This window comes from Pteropus vampyrus, unplaced genomic scaffold (assembly GCF_000151845.1).
Source record: "Pteropus vampyrus isolate Shadow unplaced genomic scaffold, Pvam_2.0 Scaffold25, whole genome shotgun sequence".
In the NCBI taxonomy this organism is placed as follows: domain Eukaryota; kingdom Metazoa; phylum Chordata; class Mammalia; order Chiroptera; family Pteropodidae; genus Pteropus; species Pteropus vampyrus.
The window spans coordinates 10,204,645-10,231,222 of NW_011888806.1; the positions used below are offsets into that span (position 1 = coordinate 10,204,645).

Below are 26,578 nucleotides of genomic sequence, written 5' to 3' on the forward strand. Positions count from 1 at the left end.
TCAGATTTTGTGGTCTCATGATTTCTTTAAACTCTTGAAAATTATTGAGAAACCCAAAGAGCCCTCACATATGTGGGTTCTATCCATTGGTATTTACCATATTAGAAATTAAAATATAAATTTAAAATATATATGTAAGTCTTTTAAAAATTAACAACAGAAAACCTATGACATGCTAACATAAAAAAATGTATCTTTTAATGAAGACTACTTTTAACAAAATGATTTAGTGACAAAGTGGCACTGTTTTTCATTTTTGCATATCTGTTTAATGACCAGTATAGTAGAAGAGAGCTGAATTCTCTTGTCTACTTATGTATTCAATTTGTTGTTACATCACACATCATGCAGCTTCTGGAAGACACTAATGTACATTTGAGAGAAAATGAGAGTGAAAACAGCAAACTATTCATTTATATTATTTAGAATTAGTTTTGACATCAGCAACCCCCCTGAAAGGGTCTTGAGAGGACTCAGGAAGTCTGTGTACCATCCTTTGAGAACCATTTCTAAAAAGCATCTGTTGTATATAATGAATGAAAATGTCTTTTATGTATCTAGAATGGTACTGATTATCTACCATCCTTGGAAAAACTGGCAAAATAGTGTATATGGTCATTCAGAGGAGGAACTCTAATGAGAAAGGCTGTAGGAAGGTAATCTTCACAAAGGCAGAGATCTATTTCTCTTTTTTTGTCCATTAGGTGTAACAAGGCCTGACACATACTTGACTCTCTGTGGATCTCAATGACAGAACATTCTAATAAGACAGATGTACTTTCATAAGTCACTATAGTCCTAGGTGGAATATGATGAGTGCTACAAATAAAAGTTAAACGTGTGTTGAAGGGAGAAGCCATTTTCAACTGATATGTTAGAAGGGATTGATGGAGGAGATAGCATTGGAGTGGAATTGTGAAGCTAATTTTGATAGTCAGTGTTGGAGTTGGAAAGGTTACTTCTAGAAGAGGGAATAGATTGAGCAAGGAGCAGAAGTTTAGGCTTGTATGACCTAGGTACAAAAGAGATGGCAGTCAGAGATATGGCTTGGAACATAGATTGAGGACAGACTAAGGGAGGTCGTGAATGATCTATGAAGGAATTGGGGTCTACTTCTATAGACAATGAAGAGCTACTGCTGTTTTCTGAACAGGTTTAAGTAAATAATTCTGGCAGCGATGTTGAGAATAGTTTGGAGAGAAGAGAGAATGGAGGCAGAGTGAGCAGTTAGCGGGCAGGAGGGGATGAGAAGCTAGCCCGAAGAAGAGCAAGTGAAAATCAGTGGAAAGGGATCCAGTAGACAGAGAAGGCTTCCAGTTTTTAGTCAGTTTGGAGTAAGAAGTTGTAAATGAGAGAGAACTTGAGTCAGTAAGAAACGGAAAGACTGGGTTCTTTATGATTTATTGTAGGCCCAATCATGGCATTACTAAGCAGTTATATACAGGTCCTCAGGCTTTGGTTTCTCCATATGTAGAATGTAGCTATGGATTGCTTGCCTATTTGTGTCACAAGAATCCATGTAAAGATTAATGAGCTCTTTGACAGAAAGGTGCTCTATTAATCTAAGCCATCAATATTACAAATGGGAATGTTTGCCAGGTGCTTTTGCTCTTATGTCGAAAGCTGCTATGTAAATATGAAATGCTGCCTGGAACCATTGTCACTGTTAGTAATTGTAAATAAATTTCATTATCACAAAATGCCTACACTGAAGACTTGTCCTCTGTAAGCTCCAAAGTGGGAAGATGAAGCCAGGCATGGAAGTCCATTCCATTTTGCTTATTATGAATCTTGTTTATTGTAAACTATTTTCCTGGTTAGCAGAGAAGTCATTTTAAGAGTATTTGAATTTCATTGTTATCTCATTACTTCCATCACTCTATTCTTGTAAGATTTTCCATTGCTATCAGGAACCTCATTACCCTGACTTTTCTCTATGCAAATGTGAGTGGGATAACATTTGCTATGTCTAGTACTCACTTTCTGTTTACTTGTTAATTATGGCTACTTCCATCAATTTAACACATAGCTGTACAGTATGGTGGTCAAGCATGTAAACTCCAGAATTAGACTGCCTGGGTTTAAACTGAGATTCTATTACTTAATATCAGATCCGGTCAAGTCACATAATCTCTTAAGATTTAGTTTCCTCATCTGTAAAATGACCTTACAAGGCTATTGTGAGGGTATGAATGTAAAACATATAACAGTAAGTGCTCAGTAACTGCCAGGTTTTGGTCAAATTTATTACTATTATCATCACCATTTCTTTTTTCCTGTTCCTTATCTTATTCTTTATTTGTCTATCAATAGTTAATTTGTGACCACATAATTAATCAACTTTTTTTCAACCTAGAATAACATTCTGTAGAATCTCTCAAATATTAAATTTTATTCATCATCTTTTTATATATATTTCATATTAAGCTTTCTTTTGCCTAGAAAATCAAGTATTTAATTGTACTGTAAATATAAGGGATCTAAAAACTTGTTCTGACCATCTGACTGGTATTATTTCTCATGGCACTTTGCTGTCCTCCCACACAATCTTCCTATAAAGAAATTTTACTTGCTGTCTTTCTTCTTGACCTTTGTATTTCACTTAAGCTGTTCTCAAGATCTGTAACAGTATATTTCTGTCCTTGCTATTGATCACATCTCTCTGGACTTCAAAAGCACCTTTCCACATTAGCTCAGATCCATTGAGATCTGTTTAGAACATATACTGAGCCCTTCGTATACAGAGTTGAGGCTCTGTAGGTGGTTGGGGCTACAACCAAACTTGTGCTCTGCTCACCAAACTAAAACTTATTTTTCTAATTTGCATAAGTACTTCAAGAGTTATTAGACTGTGGTCCTGCTCAGCACCCTATCAGTTGTTACCTATTACTATCAATAAGTGACGCTTATAAATTCCTGAGTTTTGGCCAGGTATATCATTGGCAGATTCTCTTCTTATCATAGTTACATGGACTGAATATTCATTCACATGTCTCACTACATTATCTCTAACTTCTGTGGGACAAGAGCCAAATGAAGATGATTGCCTTGCTTCCTAAGAAAAGTTAATCCATATTTGTTAATAGTGAATCTATTTAAATTGTAAAGGACAGAATGAAAATGACTTGAAAATAGCAGCTATTAGAGGTGGGGAAATGATTGAGTTGTAAGGCAAATCAGAATATATTAGCATTTAATCAGTTTCTTCTTTTATGATTCTAGTGCTGAGTACCTGTCTTAATCATTCTGGCTTAGAAATTGTTTAGACGACTATAACAGGAGGAAATTTCCTTTCTGAAAATTGTCATAGTCTGATATTAGGTCACTGAAATTTAAATTTAACACCTTGGCTTTACCTGCCTTTCAGTGTGGGGTACACTTATTTTACTCGTCTGCTAGTTATGTGATCTTGGCCATGTTACCTAATGCCTGGTTTCTCAGTTTTCTCATCCGTAAAATGGGAACAATGGAAGTATCAGTCTCATAAAGTAGGCGTGAGAATTTCAATTAATTTTCATGAAATATAAGATATCAGAAATGTAAAGTTATTAGAATACTGTCTGGCACAGAACAAAACTTTAATACGTATCAGCAAGTATTACTACCCAGATGAACTAGCACGGGGGTTAAGAGTTGATTCTGGAATCAGACTGCTGGGCTCAAATCCTAACTTACTGCTTGGGTAATTTTAGACTCCTCCACAACCTCCCTGAGCTTCTGTTTAATTTTTAATTGAGATAGAGATAGTATCTATTTCACAGGGTTTATGTGAGGATAAAGTGGAAATCACTTAGCATAATTTTTATTCACTATTGGCTATTACTTTTATGATCCTTATGACACATGTGTTATATAGTAATTATAATAGCAAATGCTTATAGAAAACTTACTCTGAGCCAGGTAATATCCTCAAGTATGTTACATATATTATCTTATTTATTCTTCACAATACCTCACAATGAGGTGGGTACTATTATCATAACCACTTTACACATGGGCACATTGAAGCACAGAGTGGTTAAATAACATGTTCAAGGTCCCATGGTTAGTGGTAGCAGAGCAGAATCTGTGCACTTTTGCATTACATTTTACTACCTCTTTACTTATGAAAATAAAGAAAAAAGTAGAATGTAATGTCTGGAGAATGAAATAAAACTGTTAGGCTAATGATTGAGGCTCTCAGTCTGTCCTACCCTTTTTCAAACCCTAAATAAAAAAAAAACCGATTAAAAGGAAGATTTATAAGTAGCACTAACAAAGAAAAGAAGACGAGGCAGTATCGTGAAAGGAGAACCTGAAATCTCTGTGGTTGTACATGGAAATGAAGCCTCCTGTCCTCCTTGCCCAAGGTGAGATCTTCCTGTCTTGGGGATGAGGTGAGAACAGGGCTTACAGAAGGCTTCTAGTTTTATATTTAGCTTCAGCTTCTCTTGCCTTTCACTGCACAACTATGTCCGAGGCCCCAAGCAACAGCTCACATTTGCTATTATTTTTTATTTTTAAAAGTGTTATTGTATTGTGCTTTATATTTTATATGCCCCTAGAAATGATTGACATGTCTTTGTCCTCTACTGCAGCCCTGCTGTTGCACTCTGTGTAATAGATTAGTGCCTGGCTGCAGAGCGTGTGGTGCCTAAGGGCTTCTGCTTTCAAGTCATACTGATCAGATCCAGATTTCCAGTCTTACATTGGGCAATGAGTTAATGCTTTTAAAACGTAGTTTCTTCATCTATAAAATGGACGTGTAGTAGGTACTCCATAGTTTTTGAGAGAATCGAATATCAAACATTTTAGTACAGTATCTGGCTAGAGTGGAGAACTAAATTTTGTTATTATTTTAACACTAAAATCTTTGAAAAAGATTGGTTTGCTTTGGATCATTACCAAACAGTTTCATTATTGAAATTTAAAAAAACAACAACAAAAAAACCCAAACTTAGTTGTTATCATGGCAAATGCTCTGGGGTCCTTTTCAATAAAACTAAATTAATTTTGTTTTTGTCCTCATTAGCATGTATACTCCTGGGTGACTTTACTAGGATTGGGAAAAGCAAGCTGTGGAAGGGTATAGCTGGGTAGTGCAAGAAATAAATGAGTCTATAAAATAGTACTCTGCTGTTTATTTATATTAAGTGAGATTATGTATGTGAACATACATAATGCAGATTCTCAATTTCTCTGCAAACATAAGATTTTAAACATAATTTTCATAGGCATTCTGTGAAAAGAAGTGTAGAATTAGTCAAGAAAAGCAAGGAGAAGAGGAGGTCATGCTTATAAATTAAGGAAAGTATGGGTAGATTTGGAGGAAATTGAAATTTTAGTAATTAGATTGTTGGAAAAAGGCAAATAGTTACATATTAGAAAAGCACATATGTTAAGGATAAAAAGACCAGCGTGATAGTTGGCCTCAACCTATCCTGAACTTCGGTGCCTGGATACCATATACCGATTCATATGTGATGCAGATAATTAAAGAGCAATTTTGTTTCTCATTATGCGTGGAGTGGCAACAGCAGATTCATTGGGTGCTATCTTCTAGCGCTTGATCTAGGCACTGATACAGTGACTATTTGTAGTAATTCTTCTTCATGGATTACAAACTTGCTCTGGATTATTCGATCATGTTGGGTACAGATGTCCAGAATTCTCACCACTTTCCAGTTCCTCGTTCTCTCTTTGATGTGAGGCAGCTTCTTTATGACTCTCAAACACAAGGGGGATTAATACACACCCTCTGGACATCCACTCACATAAATGTGGATAGAGCTCTTGAGCAATTTCTGAGGAATTCATCTGAAGTGATTCAGATGTGATTTGTTTTTCTTGGGTTATCAAAGTGATTATCAACCTCTATCACTAGTGCAGAAGACTGTTTCTAAATTTAATCTATAGCAGGACTTCTAGCTACAGTAAACTAACCACAAGGAGATAATATGGATGTATTATCAGTTATCATATTGATTCTAAAGATGGATTTGCTTTAATTTATTCATTCAATAAATATTTATTGACTACTACTATGTGCCAAGTCCTGTTCTAGTGTGGGGATACAATAGATTAAAAAACCATCCCTGACTTCATGAGCTTATGTTCTGGTTTAAGAGACAGAAAATAAAATCAGATGAAGAAATAAAATGTGTATTAGATGGTGCAAATGGTCAAGGAAAATATTAAAGCAGAAAAATGGATTAGGAAGTGTAGTGGAGGGTTACAATTTTAGATAAGGGACCAAAAAGGCCTCCCTGGAAAGTCATAGAGCCAAATTCCTTATCGGCTATGTCCTCATAGGCATGTGTTTCTCCTCTCGTCACGATTTCATGTTTGTCCCTTACAAAGCTATATACTTGATGAAAGCGGAAGCACTTCCTGGATAAGGGCTCTAAATCTAATCTTTCTGGATAAGACCCTCTGTTCAAGGATCTGTGGGTAGGCCTAAATGGTTAATAGAACCTCCAAACAAATCTCAAGAATCACTGATAGGAGAAAGTAAGCTTGTCAAACTTAAGTTAAAATATTTAAGACCAGGTCTTAAATAGTTAAGGTGAACTTCTAGTTAGCCACAATGGTTTAGGTTTCCCAAAATATATGTACTACTAATTAATAAGAAAACAATTTTAAAATTTTTAAAAATTATGTCTTTCCTATGAAATTGATTCTACCTTTTTTTTTTTTTTAGGAATTGTCTGACATTAAGTAATAGAAGTAATTTCATGTTCTAGTTGCTTTCTAAAGGTTATTGTATGGCGTTTACTAATTCATTCATTTATTATTTGATCTTATACCAATTTCAACACATCAGCTTTTTTATATTAGAAAATCTCTTGATTCTAGTTTAATTTCTTTTGACTAATTTGCAATTTAGGGTGGCATCTTTGACATTATTTGAGTAATGTAATGTTTTATCAATTGTGGAGAAGGAAAGGGGAAAGAGAGTGAGAGAGAGAGAAAGAAATGGAAGAAGAGGAGGGTGAGAAAGAGAGTAAGAATAAAAAGCAAAAATATTTTAAAAAACAACTTATTTTTTCCTGTCACTTCTGTCTGTAGCAGCATTATCTGGTTGTCATTTATTACCTTACATTCTAAGGCAGAATTGTTATAGATAGATTATAAATTTTAAACATCATTTTCGCATAGTGTTTATATACTAATATTTTGTATATGTTTGATATCAATGGCATTTAATTTACATTTAAGCTTCTAAGAGCTTTATGGTCTTTTAATTTGAATACAATTCAATGCTTTGCCCAGTGTAACATGTACAACAAATTATTTATATCTGCTGGCTAAATTAAAACATATATCAGGGGTTATCCAAAGGCATTTTATGAATTACCTTTTACTTCATCAAAGCTATGGACATGGCCCTGGAGGTGTAAGGTTGAGGTATGGGAAGTGGGTGTTGACTTCTAAGACCCTCAGAGGATCTAAAGGTAAATAAAGGTAAGAAGTTAGATTGTCTTGCTCTCTTCCTCTTTCCTTCTACTTTACTGTTAGAATTGGTAATATTTCTTTTTTTTCTATGGATTTATATAAATCCATAGAAAAAAAAGAAATATTACATGTAGTACATATATTTTGAGTGTCTATTATTCTAGACATTGAGCTCAGGAAAGGTCCTTATGGGATTATAACATGGTGAAGGAAACAGACATTTTACTTCATAGCATGTATCACAGTTTGTATTTATATAATTTATTTGTATGTTAACTTTATATAATAAAATATGAGAAATATTATTATCAGCTGGGCTATAGTATTTTTTGTGAACATATGGCAAAGGTACTGAATATAGTTTAGGTGTAAGAGAATAAAGACAGTTGGATAGGAATTAGCTGGATGAAGGAGGGAGGTTGGTGGAGTGGGAAAATATTCCAGACTGAGGAAACAGCATCTGTGAGGGTCCAGAAGAGACAGAGATTTGAAGAGCTGCAAGTTGAGCAAGAGAAAGAAGGATAATAAACGAGGCATAAGAAGTATGCAGGGGCCAGTTACATAATGAAGAGCTTTGTATGCCTTATTCAATATAACATGGAAGAGTTTTAAGCAAAAAGTTGGAACACAATCAGATTTGAGTATTAGAAGAATGTTTTCTTTGCTCCTTAGAAAATGCTTAAAGGAAGGTAACAAATGATGGTGAAGAGACAAGGAGGCTGTTGCAGTGGTCCAGGAGAGACATAATGGTGGCCTGGACTAGCTATTGCAGAGTTAGAAGAGAAGCAGAGGTGTTCAAGGGATATTCAGGAAATAGGCAGAATTTGCGAGACTAGTTTGCATTTGGCAGATGAGGGGAATGACAGAGTCAGACGTGATTCCTGATTTCTGGCTTGGATGACTGGTAGGTGGTGGTTGCAATTTTAGAGAAAAGGAACACTGGAGGAGGAACAGGCTTGGAAGAAAGATGAATTCAACTGTGAACATGTGGAATTCGAGATACCAGTAGGCAGTTGCATATGTATATTTTAAGTTTAAGAAATTGGGGTGGGCTGGAAATTATGTTTAGGCCTCATCATCAAGTAAGGACACTAGCTTAGGGAAGAAACTCTGGAAAAAAACCTTGTCGATCAACACACACACAAAAAGGAGTGACCAGAGAAGTAGGAGGAAATTAATAATAAACATGATAAAAGCTAAAATGCATATGATGCTTACTTTGTACCCATGACTGTTTTATATGCTTTTACATATATTAAATAAATTTAATTCTCTCAAAAGAGGTTGGTGCTAATGTTACTCCTAATTTTGCAGATGAAAAATATGTGAATCTTGGAGAGGTTAAGTGGCTTACATACAATCACACAACCAGTATATGGCAGAGCTGATTTAAATCTAGGTGCTCTGGCAGAGTCTGTGGACTCTTTCTCTATGCTTTTCTGAAAGCCATGGGGATGCACTGTCCAGAAACCATGCAAAGAGAGCTGAGGAAGATCAGGACTGAAAGTTGTTAATTAGAGTTAGTGACTTTTGCCATCAACAAGGACTTGTTTGCTATTGTTGTGGTCCAAGAAGATAGATCTCAGTATGAGTGAGGACCTTCAGGGAGATGAGGAAATGATGGCAAGTATAGATGATGCTGTCCAGCAGTCTGGCTGAGAAGGTGAGGAGAGAGGAGTTGGAGAATTCTAGATGACAGACTTGGAATAGGAAAATAGTCACGGAAAGAATTTGATATAGTGAGAGAGCAGAGAAGAGTTCTTTATGAGAGAAATAAATTTGAGAAACATTGTTTTTTTTTCAAGAAGAAGACAGGTATGGCTCAAAATAATCAAAAGGCAATCCTTGATGATAAATTATAGAATTTGTTGGCTTCCTAAAGTCTCTACAGCCATACAGTGATTAGTTGACTACCATTACCCATCAGTCAGCATCATGAAATTTGGATGCAAAACCTGTGGCCAGAAATACTGATTTGTGACTGTTTCTTTGAGAATCTTGGGAACAATACGTTATAAATTTTAACCAGACATTAATGGAGTGCTTTAACCTAGGACGAATGATTATCATCTTTTAGTACATTTCACTCCAATTGCTCACTTCCTTTCATTTATTATTCTGAAACTACAGATGGCAAGGATTGCCTTGGGGAAGTTTCCCTAAAATTACTTTTCCCTGTGACTTTAAATCAGGTTTAATTTGACCTTCGGCTTTGTCTAGAAGGTCATTTGGACCACCATCCCTGCTATAACCTCCAGATTATTAAGAAGCTTTTCTGAAAGATTTTGAGGAAAGTTACAGGATGAACTAGCCTATTTATCTTTGAGAAGGTAGGTCATGGGAAAATGTCACAAACGTCAAACTGGTACTATGTTGCGTCAAACCAAAAGCAATACCTACAGACAAAGGTGAACTGGAATGTGTTTTCTGAAATTCTACATAATTTGATGGGTGGCATTTTTTCCTTTCTCTATTATAGAGTGTTGAAATTACTGTGAATACTTTTTTTTAACTGAATCTCAAAGATGTTAGTTCCACAAGTTGTTTTCCTTTTCCATCTTAATCCACATGAGTTTGATGAGCTTGTGACTTTTTAGAATAATTAAAAAAAATCTTTCTGGTGAGGAAAAATTATTTATAAAATGATGCATTTAAGCATAAAGTTATATTTAATATAAAGTTTTATTTAAAATGAAGATTTTATTAAATTTATTAAAATGAAAAATGTATTTAAATGTAAAATTTTATTTTAATACCTTAATTTCGTTATACCTCTAGTTTGTGTTTTTTGAAACATTCGTAGTATATTTGCATATTGTTTGAAGAAAAATGTGTGTACCATAAGTAGAGCTTTGCTATTTGGCCTGAGTATAAGGTTATAGTTAATCACTTAAAAGTCTCATTTAGACATTAATAAAAGAAAAGAAAAGAAGAAGCATGATTAATGATAGAAAAATACAGTTAATGATTAAGTGAATTTTAGTTACAAACCAGAAAAGCATAAACAAACCCAGTTAAATAACAATTTTGTAGTTTTTTGTTTTTCTTCTAAGCAGGCCTTGTAGATAATTATACTTGGTGAATCATTTGTCATGTTGTACATTTCCTCACATTAACTAGAAAACATATTTCATGAGGTTGACTTCATGATTGATTTGCTGCTCTTAATATAAAGAGCTTGAGCCTTCCTGCGTTAAAAGAATTCAGTGACTATTTGCTTGGGGAGATTCTCAGTACCTGTTCTCTGTTGAATGAAAAACAAGGCGATGAAGATAATTGAAAACATTTTTCTGTTCAGCTCAGCGACCAAATGTGAGAGTGAACGACCACTTGCGCTCTCATGGTAAGCCTCTTATAGTCCTTGTCTGAGAGTGATAAACAGAAGCGAGCTTCCCCCGCCCCACCCCCAAGTCTGGTCTCACTCTGAGACTCTATTCTTGAGTTTACAGACTGATATAAGGGTGCAGAGGCAACTCTTTAATTATATTCAAACTTGAAGATGGCTATATATCATGTTCAAGAAATTTCCTGTATTCGAAGGCCATCAGCAAGTCTGCCTTGTGTCCTGTGTCTTGCCTGTGTGCTGCTAAGTGAAGCCTGCTTCGGCTGCTGTTTCCCTTGTGTGGAATTATCTCTCCTTTTGGAAAAGGCTGTTTTTTTCTGGCTCATGCTTTGGTGAGAGCTTGAGAAAAGCTTTAGAATGTCTTTGATTTTGAGAACTTTTTTGGTGGTTCAAGTCAACCTGGAGATCTCGAGATAGTTATTGTTTTTCTTACTGTCTTCACACCTCTCTTTCTAGCTTCCACATAAAGATTAGTAGTTATATCAGGTGTGTAAAACATATAGAGTGACTTGTACTCTATCTCTGAGTTTATAGATTTATTACAGGTCATTCATAACATTGATTAGCTGCTTGCCAATATTTATGTTTCCTCTTTGGTAATTTTTTTCAAACTATTATTCATTTAACAAATATATATATTGATTATCTATTACATGGTAGGCATTATACTATAATTCTAGGATAAAGATGAATAAGATACAGTTTCTACATGCAACCTGTTGGTACCCAGAAGAAATACCAACAAGTATCTTTAATGTACCGTAATTAGTTTAAGATTTTGACAATAAATTCGAAATATTAACTCATTATTATGACTATGTCAAATGAACATGCAGAAATGGAAGCAAACTTCTTAGCAATGATACCTATGCCACCTTCTTAGTCTGTACCAGAGCTTCGTGGACAAGCAGGAAGGAAAAGTGATGGCAGAAATGAAATTATCCTGAAAGCCTTCTGCTTGCATCTGCTTTTGATTCACTTGTCGGTAGCTTGTAAAACCTATTAGGTTGTGGAGTTCATAAAGCTAGCAGGTTCTTGAGCTTCTCATGAACTTTTATTTGAACACAAATAAACTGAAACAAGCACTATATTATTATTGTTTTAATTCTAATAGAAAGACACTGAAGATTCTGAACAACACAACACAATACACCTTTATGTAAATTCTCATACATGTAGCTGCTCATTTTAAGGGATAAGGATGTATATGTACACACATTCACAGCCATGTACAAACATGTTCTTGTATGTTCTTTCTGGTAGCTCTAGAAAATAGATGCCTCTCTCAGTCCTTATCCAAGTAAGATCTAATTGTATTACTTACTTTATTGCTTTGAGATTTATAACTTTGGATACAGCTGCACTTGAAAATAATAGAAAACATTCTTAAAATATGATGGGTTTTCCCCAAAGGGTACTTTATTTATTTATTCATTTTCCGAAGGTAAAAGTGAGGTGACCTGTAAAGACCAGAGAATGGGGTTATTCATCAAAACTAGGCGAAGAAAAGGCAAATTTGTGACTCAGGATCTCTGCATCAGGATACAGCAGATGACACAGTGAACAAGGTGATAAGAACAAGCAGAGAGGGGAGGAGAAGTCACACTGTTGTAAGCCCCAAACTGGGATCTCTTATTGCTGCTGGCCTGGACGAAGCTTAAGACCTTGTCTTTGCCCATGGTAGCAGGCTGCAGTTGGTAAAGGGTATCTTCCTCTTTATAAACCAGTGATGATTTCCTACTTAAATAAAAATATTCTATAACAACAGTATTTAGTGTCTATATTAAATGTGTTTTTGCAATCTCTATAATAGTAATAATATGAAAAAGGATAGAACTAAGGGATCAGTGAATTAAAAATACATATCCATTTATCCAGCTGATTATGATATGTTTAAATATGTTTATATTTGTAGAGCATATTTCATTACAATAGTTTATAATAGTTTATAAACTTGAGTAAATATTGGGATTTTAGAAAAATAATATTTAAATGTACAATATTATTCTACTTAATTAAACATTATATAGAATATTGAGATAATATTGTTGTTCGAAAAACTGTATTCAATGCAAGACTGAAACTTGGGAATGTGTAAACATTTGCAAAAGGAAGTAGTGCTGTAACTAATTCAAGGAAAAGTGCCAGATACTACAAGATAGAATTCCATGAGGTTTTACTGGTTAAAGCAGCATGTTGGCTCTGACTGAAGAAAAAAAATTTCATAGTTTTTAAACCTCAGGGTGAGATAAGTTTTTAAATCTCCAGGGAAAAAAAATTGTGCTAAAAATAATCAAGATATTCTGTATTTGGTAAACTTTACTTGGAATATTAAAAGTTTGTAAGGTTTGTAAAATTTAATGGAGAATTTAACTTTAAACCAGGTGGATTACATGCCACATGAAGTAAAAAGACTTTGAGTTGGTGCACATGTACTCCTGCTCCTTGGTTATAAAACGGATCTTAAAGTAGATTTAAGAATGCTGAACAAGGAACAAGGTGGCTAAATACTTACACAGCGTAGATTTCATAGGTATATTTCCTGTGTTACTACGCATATTTATATAATTGTGAGCATAAAGTTAGCTCCATTTTTCAATAGTGATTTTATCTCCCGATTGAATGTGGTCAACGTTTAGTTTCTGTTATTTGTTATTGCTTAATTTATTTCCCATTAGTGAAATGAACTATAGACTTGTAATTGGTAGATTTTCAGCTGTTTCATCTTAAATTCTGGTATAAATTGACCACAAATGACTTTAGGGACATACTCATCTAAAGGGAATTTGGCGCAGTATCCAGTGGTCTGTAAGACACCCTCCTTTTTCACCATTCAGGGGGACTGGTAAGAGGGAGAGAGAAGCTATGGCCAGCCATCTTGCCATTATATTTCTCTAAACTACTACCTCCCCTGACTCAGACCCTTACTGCCTCTCAGCTAAACTACTGCAGTTACCTCCCTCCTAGTCTCTGCCTCGGCTATCTTCTCTCTTAAATCCATCAGACACACTGATGTCATAGTGAATCTTCTAAAATAGGTTGAGCATGTCTCCTCCCTGGTTACATGCATTCAGTGAGTTCTTCCATAAGTCCAAATTTCTAACTGTAGTAACCACGTTAGGTTATAGTCTGTCCAGCCAATTTCCTGCCTCTGTGAATTGAGACTCTGGTTATTCCCTGAACAAGCCAGGTCTTTCCATGCATTTCCTCTGACGAGAATATTCTCTACTTGCTAATTCCAGTTTCTGACCGGGTCAGTCGCATTTTTTTTCAGTGTGACTCTCTGTGAAGGCTGTAGGGGTTCAGGACGAATCATTCCAAGATATGCATCTGTAGTATGCAGATTTTTTTGTGCTAAAGGTAACTGAGACCAGTAGGCTCAAGAGAAACTTCTGTCCCCTCCCCCTTAACTACTTAGAAGAAGTTGATGTAGAGGCCTTGCCCATAATAATAATAGATTGCCAGAGATAGCCTTTCTTGACCTATCTATATGGCAGAGCAAAGTACTAATTACTGAACATCTGCTCTTGTCATCCTGCAATGACCCTCTGAAGCCCCAAGATGCTTTACTAACCACATCCTTAGCTCAGAATGCCATAAATACCATTTTCCTTTTCTGTCTCTGAATCTCTCATGTATGTGGGGTCTCTAACTCTCTCACGTATGTGGGGTTCCCATGTAGATGTATGTAATTAAATTTGGTTATTTTCTTTTGTTAGTCTGTCTCATGTAGGTTTAATTATTAGAACAGCTGAAAGAAACTTGAGGATAGAGGAAAGTTTTTCCCTCCCCTACAAGGCTTTTCTGGACATTTTCACACTCACTCAGCAAAAAATAATGCTCTACGTTCATGGTCCCCATAGCTCTTTGACTGAGAAATCCTCAAGGATAAGGTAATTTTCTTCTTACCAGTCCTCTGTGGTGCTGTATGAACATATTAGATACTCAGTTAATATTGGATGATGAATAAATTCTGGTTAGGATTTTCGCTTTATGAATTCTTTATGTACAGTAGTGTCCCCCTTTATCCTCATTTTTACTCTCTGCGGTTTCAGTTACCCATTGTCAACTATGGTCCAAAAATGTTCAATGGAAAATTTCAGAAATAAATGATAAATAAGTTGTAAGTTGTGCACCATTCTGAGTGCTGCAGTGAAATCTTGCGCCATCCAGATCCATGCTGCCCTGGTTGTGAATCATCTCTGTCCAGCGCGTCTGTGCTGTGTATGATCCCTGCACGGTAGTCACTCAGTAGCCATCTTGGTTATCAGATCGACTGCCGGTATCAGTGCTTGTGTTCAAGTAACCCTTATTTTACTTAATAATGGCCTTAAAGCTCAAGAGTGATAATGCTGGCAATTTAGATATGCCCAAGAGAAGCTGTAAAGTAGTTCCTGTAAGTGAAGAGGTGAGTATAGTATGATATATTTGAGAGAGATCACATTCACATAACTTTATTACAATATGTTGTTATAACTATTCTATTTTGTTATTAGTCATTGTTGTTAATCTCTTACTGTGCCCAATTTATAAATGAAGCTTTATTATAGGTATGTATGTATAGGGAAAAACAGCACATACTGGGTTTGGTGCTATCTGCTATTTCAGGCAACCCCCAGGGGTCTTGGAACATATCTCCTTTGGATAAGAGGAGACTACTGTATTCTTTTCTTTGCACACAATTTACCCATTTCATACTGGTTAAATATGCATTAGTAGTCTAAGTCATTTTATCATTGTTTAAATTAAGGAAACAAGGTAAAATGAATTAAAGTTCAACGTTCTATGCTAATTTTTTTAAAGTTAAAAACTTCTTTATATTAAAACTGTAACAAAAAATAATGTTCTAATATAAATTTTATTTAAAAATTCAGATATAGGCAAATCTTCTTGCAATCTGTTTGAATTTCTAGATCTAAGCATATGCAATTTTCATAATAAACAATCAAATACTCAGGGCCATGTTTTGATGAAATCAAGAAGTTTCTAATAGCACACTCATTTGTAAGATTGTTTAGTAATATTATTTGTTGATAATGCTAATTCAATAAATGAAATATGAGAGGCAGCATAGTATGGTGGTTAAGCAAACTGACTTTAGAACCAAACTGTTCCTGTTTAAATATTGTGTTTAGTGACCACTTGAATAAGTTTGAGAAGTTACTGTGTCTCAATTTCTTTTTCTTTTAAATGAATATGGTACTGGTAGCCTTCCTCATGAGTTTGTCTTGTGAATTAAATGTTATTTCATATTACAGTGGCTGGACACCCAGTAAGGTCAATAGCGTTTACTATTATTATTATTTATTATTATTATTATTTTTAATTACTTCACTATCTTCTCTGCCTCTATGCTCTGCAAAACTTTGCTTATTCAATTATTGGTGTAGGATGCTTTATTTTTTTTAGGACTATTTTTCATCTTAAATTGCAACTTAGTTGGAAGCTCAGAGGTAAAAAAGAAGGTTGAATTAAAATTAAAATGAAGGAAGAGTTGGAAATTAGAAACTAAATTGAACTTTCTATTTCCTTTGTGTAAAAGTTTTTGTCCGAAACAGTATGTTATGTAGAAGTCAATATGCACAGAGTACAATGGCTAAAGTATAGGAGTTTGTGCAGATTATGAACTAAAAAATAATCTTAAACTGGACAGGTCTTGATAAAATGAGCAAATTTTTGAGAGAGAGAGAAAGGGAGGGAGGGAGAGACAGTACAAAAATATGTTTTAGAGGGTGTTCAGATTTATAAGTAGGCGGAAGGAACTCATAGAGTTCCTTGAAAGGGGAAGGGGACAGATAAGAAATGAAAGAAAACAAAATTTTTTAAAATTTATTTATTTATTTATTTATCTATTTTTAATGGTGACATTGGTTAATGAAATCCAATTAGTTTCAGCTGTACACTTTAACAATAAGACATATATATATTTACACTGTGTGTTCACCTCTCATAGTTAGATTTCTTTCTGTTACCACATATTTGACCCCCTTAACCCAGTCTACATCCCCATTCTCTATACCCCCAACCCTCTGGTAAAACAAAATTTTTAATGATGTTCTTTATGCTGTAATTTTTGCAATAGATTTTATGGGTGATGTGAGTTTTTTCTATTTATAGAAATGGAATATATTCTTTCATCTATAATAATTTATTTGATTTTTACATGAGTGAAATGAATAGAGGATAGTTCCTCAGAGGAAGGACAGATGAGTCTGAATAAATGAAACTTAATATTTTTGCAGCTCTAATCATACTTCTTAAATGGTGCCTTCTTCTTTCCCTGGACACCTCCTTCTAGTAATTATCAGAAGTTGAGTCCGTATAATAAATATTATGAAGGTGATACAGTGTAAGGGATTAGAAAACAGACTTAGATTCAAATCTTGATGCTGCTGTTTACAAGTTTTATGATTTTTGACCACTTTAAACCTCTGTTCCCAATGTAAAATGGAGATAAAAATAGTATATAAGATGTAGTATTGTGTGAACCGAGTTAATAAATGTGTGGATCTAGTGTCTGACACACAGTAAATGATCAATAAATATTATTTGTTATCTTTATATCTTGTCAATTCCGACATTGAACTAGCCCTGGTAATGCATAATATGACCTTTCTCTTAGACTCCGATATAGATATTGCTTCTCTAAAATCTTTTGGGATATTTCCACTTCAACCGAAGCTATACAGTTTACCATTTGGAATTGGTCATTAATAGAGTAAATATTAGTTCAATCCTAAATTCCAATGATGGCAAAGAAATACCCCTGTAATGTCACTTGAATTTCTTGGAAGATTATTTTTATTTAGATGAAGATAGACATTATTTTCACTCAGACCTTTTCAAAGTATATTTTCCTTTTGGTTCAAAACTCTTAATTATCCCCAAATTAACTTATGAGTAGTATACATAATAAATACTATACCATTGAATGTAATAGTAAAATAATTTTTGATAATCCTATTATTATATAGAGTCTTCCGGCCAGGCATTGATGCCATCCAGACTATGACAGGAAACTTAGTACATCATTAGCAGATTTCTTTCCAAATTATGATTATGTCCTCTCTGGAATTTTTGATTTTTCTATAGACTGTTATAGGAGAAATTATGATTGTAAAATCTGATAGACCTTGCTTAAACTTTGATTCTGACGCTTGTTGTATGATCTTGCACAAGTTAGTTCTCCAAGACTCTCAGCATGATTTGGTGAGGTATAAATGTGATTACATACATAAAACACAGCTCAATGTCCAGCACAGAGTTGGCAAACACTATTTCTAATTTATTTTAGATTCGTATGTTGCCTGGCCTGCCCTGAATTTATAATGGAAATGAAATGTGAGACCACACTGAGAGATTCAGAGATTACTCAGAGCTTGCTCCTGAGGGACCATAAAGAAGAGAGCAGAGAGAAAGTTCACCTTCCATTTACAAGCATTTCCTTTTCAGCATGTGTGGTGGATTTGTATTATATCTCCTACTATGATAAATGCTATTTTTCAAAATGAACTTTTTTTCTTCTCCAAGATCTGAAAAATAACAATTTTCTCTTTCCTGGCCTAAATATTTCAAATTTGGAATGACGTTGGTGAGCATCTAAGCCACAATTACTGACTTTAAATTCCTCGGGAGAGATCGGATCTTCTCTGGGCCCATGGGTGGGTCAGTAATAAGATACTGTAATAGCATAAAGAATAACCCTATCTGATGTAATCCCTCAGAAAAAAGTAGTCATACGAACAAGTGTGGTCTTGAACTTAAATTCTGCCGCAGGAGTGCTTTCCCATTACTGCTTCTTCTTTTTCAAGCTTTGCAAGAGGGTGAGACTAAAGTAGAAAGCTCTTAGATTCCTATATAGGCATTATTCAAGTTGGTTTGCCTCCTCCCTGCCAATTAATTTATGTTAGAATTCATAACTTCCTGTCTCCTTTCTTGCACTGCCTTATTCTGAGTTCCAAAAATAGAATCTCTGTAAAATGTGTGCTACCTAGTTAGATTATATTCTAAAATATTTCACATACAAGAAATACAGTCTGCTGAAAAGTGAGAAGCCGATGTAGAAAAGAAATTCCACAAATGCAAATTTTTCCGATCTGTAAACAAAATTGTTAGACGCTGTTTCTTAAATAGTTTCTTTTGTCTCAAAACATGCTATAGTGCTTTTTAAACATGTGCATTAATTTGGGGCTATATTTTAGTTATTGTAGATCAAGCCATGATTTTATGAAATTATGAACACTTGATTTATAGTGGCATTTAAAATTTATCTGATAATTCCTTACAGAGCTCAATTTAAAAAAAGAGATATATTGCAAATGAGAGCAGTGCATACCTGTCTTAGAGTTACAAAACAGCTTTACCATTCTTTTTGGATGTTTAGTAAATCGATCCAAATAATACAAGTTTTTTATTATCCCAAACTGTAAGTTACCGATACCATTCTTTCTGGTGATAAATGTAGATATTATACTTGATTTAGTATTAGACTATTTGGGAACTGGAATAGAAATAAGCCTCTCTTCTGAAAATGAGAATCAAGTTAAATCATTGCAGATTCTCATTAAGGTTTGGAAATGTAGTAGATATAGTTAGAATTACCTTCCAATGAGCAAGGTGTAGGAGGACCTTACCTGTTTCACTTCATCGGATATATTTTTGAATTAAAGACTAAGTTAAGTAGAACTACATAAGATATTTAGTCTGACACTCGCATGTTACCGATGTGAAAAGCCGTAGATTGAACAGGTTAACTGACTTTTCCAAAGCTATACAGGCACTTGGAAACAGCTAGAGTCCATGCCTCCACAAACTGCTATTGCTCTTTAGAGTTGACTACTTTTCATTACTTTCAAGAATTTCCTCTAAAAAGACAAATTTTCAAAAAATCTAAGTTTGCATCAGAGACTGGAAGGACTTGGGTTTAGGTAATACATTTAGGAGATCATTCCAGAGGACAGGAGTGAGGGAGATGGAGTGTCAGAAATGGGAAGAGGTCTCTGCCTGGGCAGTTAGGACTCCTTCGGATAAGACTTCCTGAGAGGCAAACATTAGGTGTCCCGGTGTCTTCTGCCCTCTGCCCAGGGACCTGAGGCAGAAGCACAGTACTGACTGCAGTTCCTTAATGGTTGAAGTTGCCCCCGGGGGCATTAACTCCTCCTGCACTTACAGGCTGAGCTTGCTCAGGGGCTGAGTGGGCTTTCCTGGAGTTGGAGGAGGGCAGGACCCTAAAATTGAAAGAAGTGTGGTGTCTGCTTGAGACAGGATGCTGCAAAAATAAGTTGAGGCTGAGCTTATTTGGAACTGTCCACTGTAGCTGTGGTTGAAAGTGGCACAATGCACCAATAGGGTCTGCGACAACTAGATTGGAATTTCTTGCAATAAGTGTTGTTGCAGTGCTTCACATTTTTCCCATGGATGATTCAGGACTTTCCATCCTCTAGGTAATAGTATTTATTCTGGCTGTTTTACATGAATTGCCTAAAATGGAGAACTCATCTATGTGTATCTTCATTCTTGCCAGGAAAGGAATGCTTTAAATCTCTGAACCCTGAAACTATTTTTCAATATTTTCTATAATTTCCATTCTGGTTTTTTTTTTTCTCCTTCCATTTCTGGCTCTTGCCCTGCTTCTTACTTTCACCCTCTTCAGTTAATTTGCTGTGGTTACTCCCCACTTACCTCCATCCTCCATGCCCCAGAGCTCAAACTTAGTTTTATCTGCCTTTCTGTTGCCTTGTTCTCATCTCCCAGGTCCATCATGCCTTTCTTCCTATAACAATAAATTTCCCATTCTCTAACCCACGATTTACTCACTCTAATTCAATTGAAGTAATATATTTTAATACATCTAGTTTTCTAGTCTCTTGAAGGTTTGAACTGAAGAGTGAGTGTTGATGGTCCCTTTTCCTGTTTGACTTTTGAAACACACTTTAACTCATTTTCCAGAAATGTAGACGTTTCCTCTTTTCACTTAGAGGTGTCAGAAACTTTTAGAGATAATCTAGGCTGTCCCACTTCAATTTTTAAGTTAAGAAGTAATTTATAGAGAGGCAAAGTAACCTGCTCAGGTCCCACAACTAATAATAGCAGAGCTGTGACTAACACTCAAGAATCCTTTCATACTGCTAGCCTAATGTAAATTATTCATTAATATGAATATCTGTAAATTGCAAGCTTCTGGTAGCTGGGAACTAGATTTGCTTACTTGATTTATATAACTCCTACAATGTGCATAGTAATAAATAACTTAATAAGTACAATTGGAGATCAGATGAAGCCCTTCAAGTGATGCAAGGAAATGAGAAAGAAGGTCATTATATATCATCTGTTCTTTCTCATTTATACCGCCTGGTTATTTAGGTAGCCAAATGTGTCTTCTTATAAATTACCGAAGCATTAAAGTCTATAGATAATTTGAGATGCATAAAGCAAGATGGCTAAAATCAACTAAATTTTATAACTCTAAATTTTTCTCTTTTAGTTGTATTTTAGGGGGTTTGTCCCCTAAATTATAATCGTCTTTGAAAAAAATGTAAGAAATACATACTTTTTTTTATTTATTTTAGAATCTTATAGATTTTATAGTAATTACTGATATTTCAGATTCTTTATAAAATCAACCCTGAGTAGATTAGAGGCTGTATTTATTGAATTGAATAGTGTTCCCGCAAAATTCATGTCCACCAGAAACCTGTGGCTATAACTTTATTTGGATACAGGGTCTTTGCAGATGTAATCAAATTAAGATGAGATCATACTGGGTTTCGGTGGGCTCTAGATCCATCACGACTGGTTTTCTTAAAAGAAAAGGAAAATTTGGACACAGAGACACATGCACAGAGGTAAAGGTCATGGCAAGACAGGGGCAGAGATTGGAGCGATGCATCTATAAGCCAAAGATTGCCGGCAACCATCAGAAGCTAGAAGAGGCAAGGAAGGATCCTCCTCTAGAGTCTTCAGAGACAGCATGGTCTTGCTAACACCCCAATTTCTCCAGAACTCTAAGAGAATAAATTTCTGTTGTTTTAAAGCCAAGTTGTGATACTTAATGGCAACCCTAGGAAACTAATACATATGCTAAGATAGTGTAGCAAATAATTTCCAGGATTACTTATAGTATCCTTATTCATCCTGGAAGAGCTGAGGCCAGTCAGTCAACACTATTTCTTGAGTACTTAGCAACTCAGTAATATGTTAGAATGCTAGGAAGGTACGAAAGAAGAAGACAGAGTTTTAACTCAAGGAATTTATGGTTGATTTGGAGAGAGAAAACAAATGCTACAAAAGAAAAAAATATAATTAATAGATAATATAATACTGGCTAGAAGTGCTGTAAGATTTCAAAGGAAGGTAGGTTTCATGTGGGCTCTAAAGGAAAGCTTCTTAGAAACACAGCATTTGAATTTGGCATGTTGGGTAGGACTTGGAAAGGGGAGCGTGGTAGTAGGCATCTTCTGGGGAGGGGAAAGAGCATAAACAAAACATAAATGTGTGAAAAAACCTCACAGACATAGAGACTGATCTCACCGGAGTATAGTTTAGGTACCCGGGGATGAGGAGAAACTCTGATGGAAGAAGAGAGACATTTATAGTGGTGCTCCAGAAATGTGACAAAACACGGTTTTGGAATACAGCTTTACCAGAGAATGCAGAGTGGTGTTTGGTAGTGGTAGGCACACCTCTTGGAGGGAGAAACCTCTTTTGAATTTTCTAGTAAACCCACTGTGTGACTTTCAGCTCCTTTATGGGTCTCCCATTGGACTAGATCAGAGCTTGGAAACTGGTTTACTTTCAGTTGAATTCATGTTAAGTAAGGCTTGTACATTGTTTAAAAATTTTAAATATTCATTGGAAAACTTCTAAAATTCAGTTTGACCCTCTCATGTAAAATGATAAAATCTGAAGCATTAAGCGAGTGTTTCTAGCATGGCAACAAGAGGCTGTAGTTACTGCCATTTAAATGGCTCCTGTGCAGTTCAAGCTGCCTAGACCCTGCTCACATTATTCATGTTTAGCCCATTCGGGCATTTGAATTTGCAACGCCTGCACCAAATGATCTCTGTTTGCTGCTATTGCCTTCTGAATCGATGACTATTTTTTAAATGTGATGAAAATCACATCACTTTATACTTTGTTGTACATCTTAATAAAAGTAAAATGCTTTACTTTTAAACAATGCAAAATAATTGCAGATTATTTTGTGTTTTAAAATCGTAGTGTTTCACCTTAACTTGTGTTTTTTAAGTTAAGAGAAAGAGAGAGATCAGAGACAAAGACGCACACACAAATTGTATTTCATTGAATTTACTGTGAAATTTCACTGGAAAAGATAATTCTTTTGTAGATAGTGTTAATCATATGACCATTTCTGATTTATAATTATATGTCAGTATTCTCTTTAATAAAAAGTTGGTTTAAGTTGTTTGGTCAATTTTAATTTAGAATAGAGAAAAATATATAAATACTAGATTTCACCTTACTACAAAAAATTTTTCAGCTGTGAATGATATTTTTGGTACATGTGGTAAGTTATTTATTTATGTGTTGCTAAGGATTGGATATGGCCATATTTTTCCATTTGTTATATCTCTTTTTTTCTTTGTTGTATGGTGTGGTGTTGATTTCATGTGTCTTGTGTTGTCTCTAGAGGAGTGAAAGCCTCAATGTAAAGGCAGCTTTAGACATGGAGTCTCACCATGCTTCTTGGTTACAGAAGCATTTTCTTCCAGTTTTGTTGAGATACAGAAGCATTTCTTAAGAAGTTATCACTCTAACAATGGAGTCCTTTTTAGGAAAGCTTATAGACAAAACTCATTTAAGAATGAGTGTGGAGACTTACCTGTACAGAATGGAGAAGTCTTAAGTGTGCAGCTTTTTACTGCTTTGGGGAACAAACTAATATTTATTTTGTTTTTTTTGTATATATCAGTAGTTATTAATTTTTTTTCACTAAGTCCAGGTGAAGAAATTTTAATGCAAATCTATGTTGGAGACTGAATGACTTCTGTACGCTTAATTTTGCTTGCTTGATGTATCTGCCTCAGCATTAGAAAATACTTTACCAAGGTTATATAATTCCTCTTATTTACTTTAGAAAACAAATCTGTACATACACATGAGTAAACTTAACAAGCAAAAACTATTTTGGTACAACATTCTTTAAAGGTAATTTGACAATACAATGTAACCACTCTAGAAATGTTTAACCCTGTTGGGTTTAATAATTCTACTTCTCAAATGCATTTTATGTGTGTAATCAAAAACATATGAAGATATTTATCCAGTGTAATTTATAATAGCAAAAATTACAAGCATCCATCTAGAAAGTCAAGAGTCCCACATGTCTACTATCATAGTAGGGGCAGAAACTCTGAATTATGGAGGTCTGTTTCTTCAAAGGGGGATATAGAAGTTGGCATCACTTGGCGAGATCAAGTCACAGTCTTTTAAAGCTGCATTTGCTCTCTACAAGATAAAAATTTGTTATTCTTGGTGGCAATGTTAGGGGTGGAGGTCCTCAAACTCCAAGCAGGAATTATCTTGAAGGTGTCCCATATGTAATATCAGTGTTATTCAAAAAATTTATGCAGTCATGGTAGAAATATTAAGAATCATAGAAAAGGTAGAGATTTATCCTAGATTATCTATGAAAATTATGAATATTAAGAAGAGCCTCAAATTTCTCATTTTCATCTGGTTAATGTTATTTTATCTTTTAAGCTTTTTAATTAATGGTGAGCTATGTTTGTTGACCATAACACATTTAAACTATTCAAGCTATATAAATGTGTTATACTTGTTAGCATGTTAGTAGAGATGCTTGTTTCTGAGGACAAATATGTGCAATCTTTATGATTGTGTGTATGTGTTTGTGTTTAACTTAAACCTGTGTAATCCTTTAGTGCTTGGAAATTTGGCTTCCTGTGTTTCTGACCTTGGGCTCTTACAAGAAATAGCCCATTTTAAATGTTCAGACCTGTGCCACAGTAGGAGATATGAAGTAAATAATTAAAGCTGCCTTCATGAAAAGCATTCCACAGCAGGAAAGGAATAAAGAATCTTCCTAGAGAAGAAAAACCACTAAATCACACAGTGAGAAATTAGGAAAAAAATAACAACTGAGAGCAAGCCATCATAAATAGTGCCTCAAGGAAGTGAACGATATTTTTAAAAGCAAGACTCAAGCTAAGGAAGGTGAAAACATTTCAATAGATTTTTAGGCTGCCAGCAATTTTAGAACAAACTTCTCCCTTGACATTTTATACTGATATTTTTACAAATATTGGTATTATATTTATGTTGCTTGTAAGGAAGTCACTAATGGAGGAGCCAATGTACTATGCACATTGATCAGAAAACTTCACAATTTATCAGGTTACTTATTCATGTATTACTTGGAATATAAATGGATGACCTATGTATAAGAAATGTATTCTCTGTACTTTTGAATAGAAACCAAAATGGAAGATATTATTTATTCGCTGAGAGTATTACTAACATACTCTACCAGTTCAAAGGAGAGTGGAGCAGAACCTAATCCTTGGTGCACATGGTCTGGCACATAGCATTGCTGGCTTAGGTTATATTTGATAAGCACTTAGTATGTGCCAGGCACTGCTCAGACCTCCTTACATGTCTTAACTCCTTGGATTTTCTTAACAGTGCAATGAAGAAGATTATGACATGGTCACTGAGGAAGAGAGAGCTTAGTCACTTGCCCAAGGTCACACACTTGGAAGGTACTGGGATTTGAACTAAGACTAGTTGTCTCTGGAGCCAGTTTTTACTACTACAAATGATTTCCAGGTTCTAGCCCAGGGGTTGATTTTATGTTTACATCAGTATTGCTAGAAGCATCTCCATTATGAAATTGTCCTTCAGACTGCTGAATACAGGTGGCAGGTAGCTTGGTCTTTATTTCCTGAGCATAAGCCCCATTTACTTATTTACATTGATGCCATATATAAGCTAGATCTATCAAGAGATCCGGACGCTAGAGTTCATCTGCTCTTCGTGTATCTGACTACCTGCCTGTGATGATGGTGAAGACGTGGGCATTGAACAGCATCTGTGGGGAATGTGGGACTACATTTGAGCCTCAATTATTTTTCATTTTAGTTTCAGAGTATGAAGAAAAGTTTTAAGTAAGGAAGCAAGTTACCAAATAAACAACAAAAAATTAAAATAGAGGCCAGATCCCAGTGCCAACAAAGAATACTTTAAGACTTTGAATTTGAAAGGATTCCTTTTTTTCACTTTGATGTGAGGACTGTAGGATTTTTTTTCTTTCCAATTTTGTAAGTGGAAGAAATTTCAACATCCAAAGTTTTCATCTGTTGATGAGTGTAATGGTGATGATGATAGCAGTACTTAAATACCACCTAACTATGTGTCAGGCACTGTTCTAAGGACTTTGTATATGTTATCTCACTCATCACCATATTGAATATTTTTAGTATCATGAAACAAAGTTCACAGAATAAAACTTAAATGTCTGAATAGATAGCTTTACTAACTCCTTCAATCGAATACCAGTCATACTAGTAAAATTAGCAGAAAAAGTAGTTGGTTTTTTAAAAAACATGTTTTTTTGCAAGCACAAATAGCTTAGAAAATCTCTTTTCTCCTTGATCAGCAGAGCAGGCTCATTATTCCTTTCTTCTATTTCAAACTAAGCTAAAATCCTAACAATTCATCAGGTAAGTAGCTTGTGGGTATTATTCTTAGATAGATGCACCTAAATAGGCTATTTATAATTTAACTGAATTGTGCCATGAGACACATTTTCACTTGAAAAAA

General features: G+C 34.9%; 1 protein-coding gene and 1 long non-coding RNA gene across 2 annotated transcripts in view; both read left to right on the top strand.

Annotated features, from left to right (window-relative positions):
* Positions 1 to 12,547, top strand: part of LOC105289583 — a 26,788-nt gene extending 14,241 nt beyond the window's left edge. The window contains exon 3 of the long non-coding RNA XR_895673.2: positions 12,222 to 12,547. This is a non-coding gene — a long non-coding RNA (uncharacterized LOC105289583). The remainder of the gene's footprint in view (positions 1 to 12,221) is intronic.
* A 2,467-nt stretch (positions 12,548 to 15,014) lies between these two features.
* MAPK10 (mitogen-activated protein kinase 10) overlaps positions 15,015 to 26,578 on the top strand; it is a 263,100-nt gene continuing 251,536 nt past the window's right edge. The window contains exon 1 of the mRNA XM_011356389.2: positions 15,015 to 15,185. Within this exon, the coding sequence (XP_011354691.1) occupies positions 15,102 to 15,185 (84 nt within the window). The 5' untranslated portion in view covers positions 15,015 to 15,101. The remainder of the gene's footprint in view (positions 15,186 to 26,578) is intronic.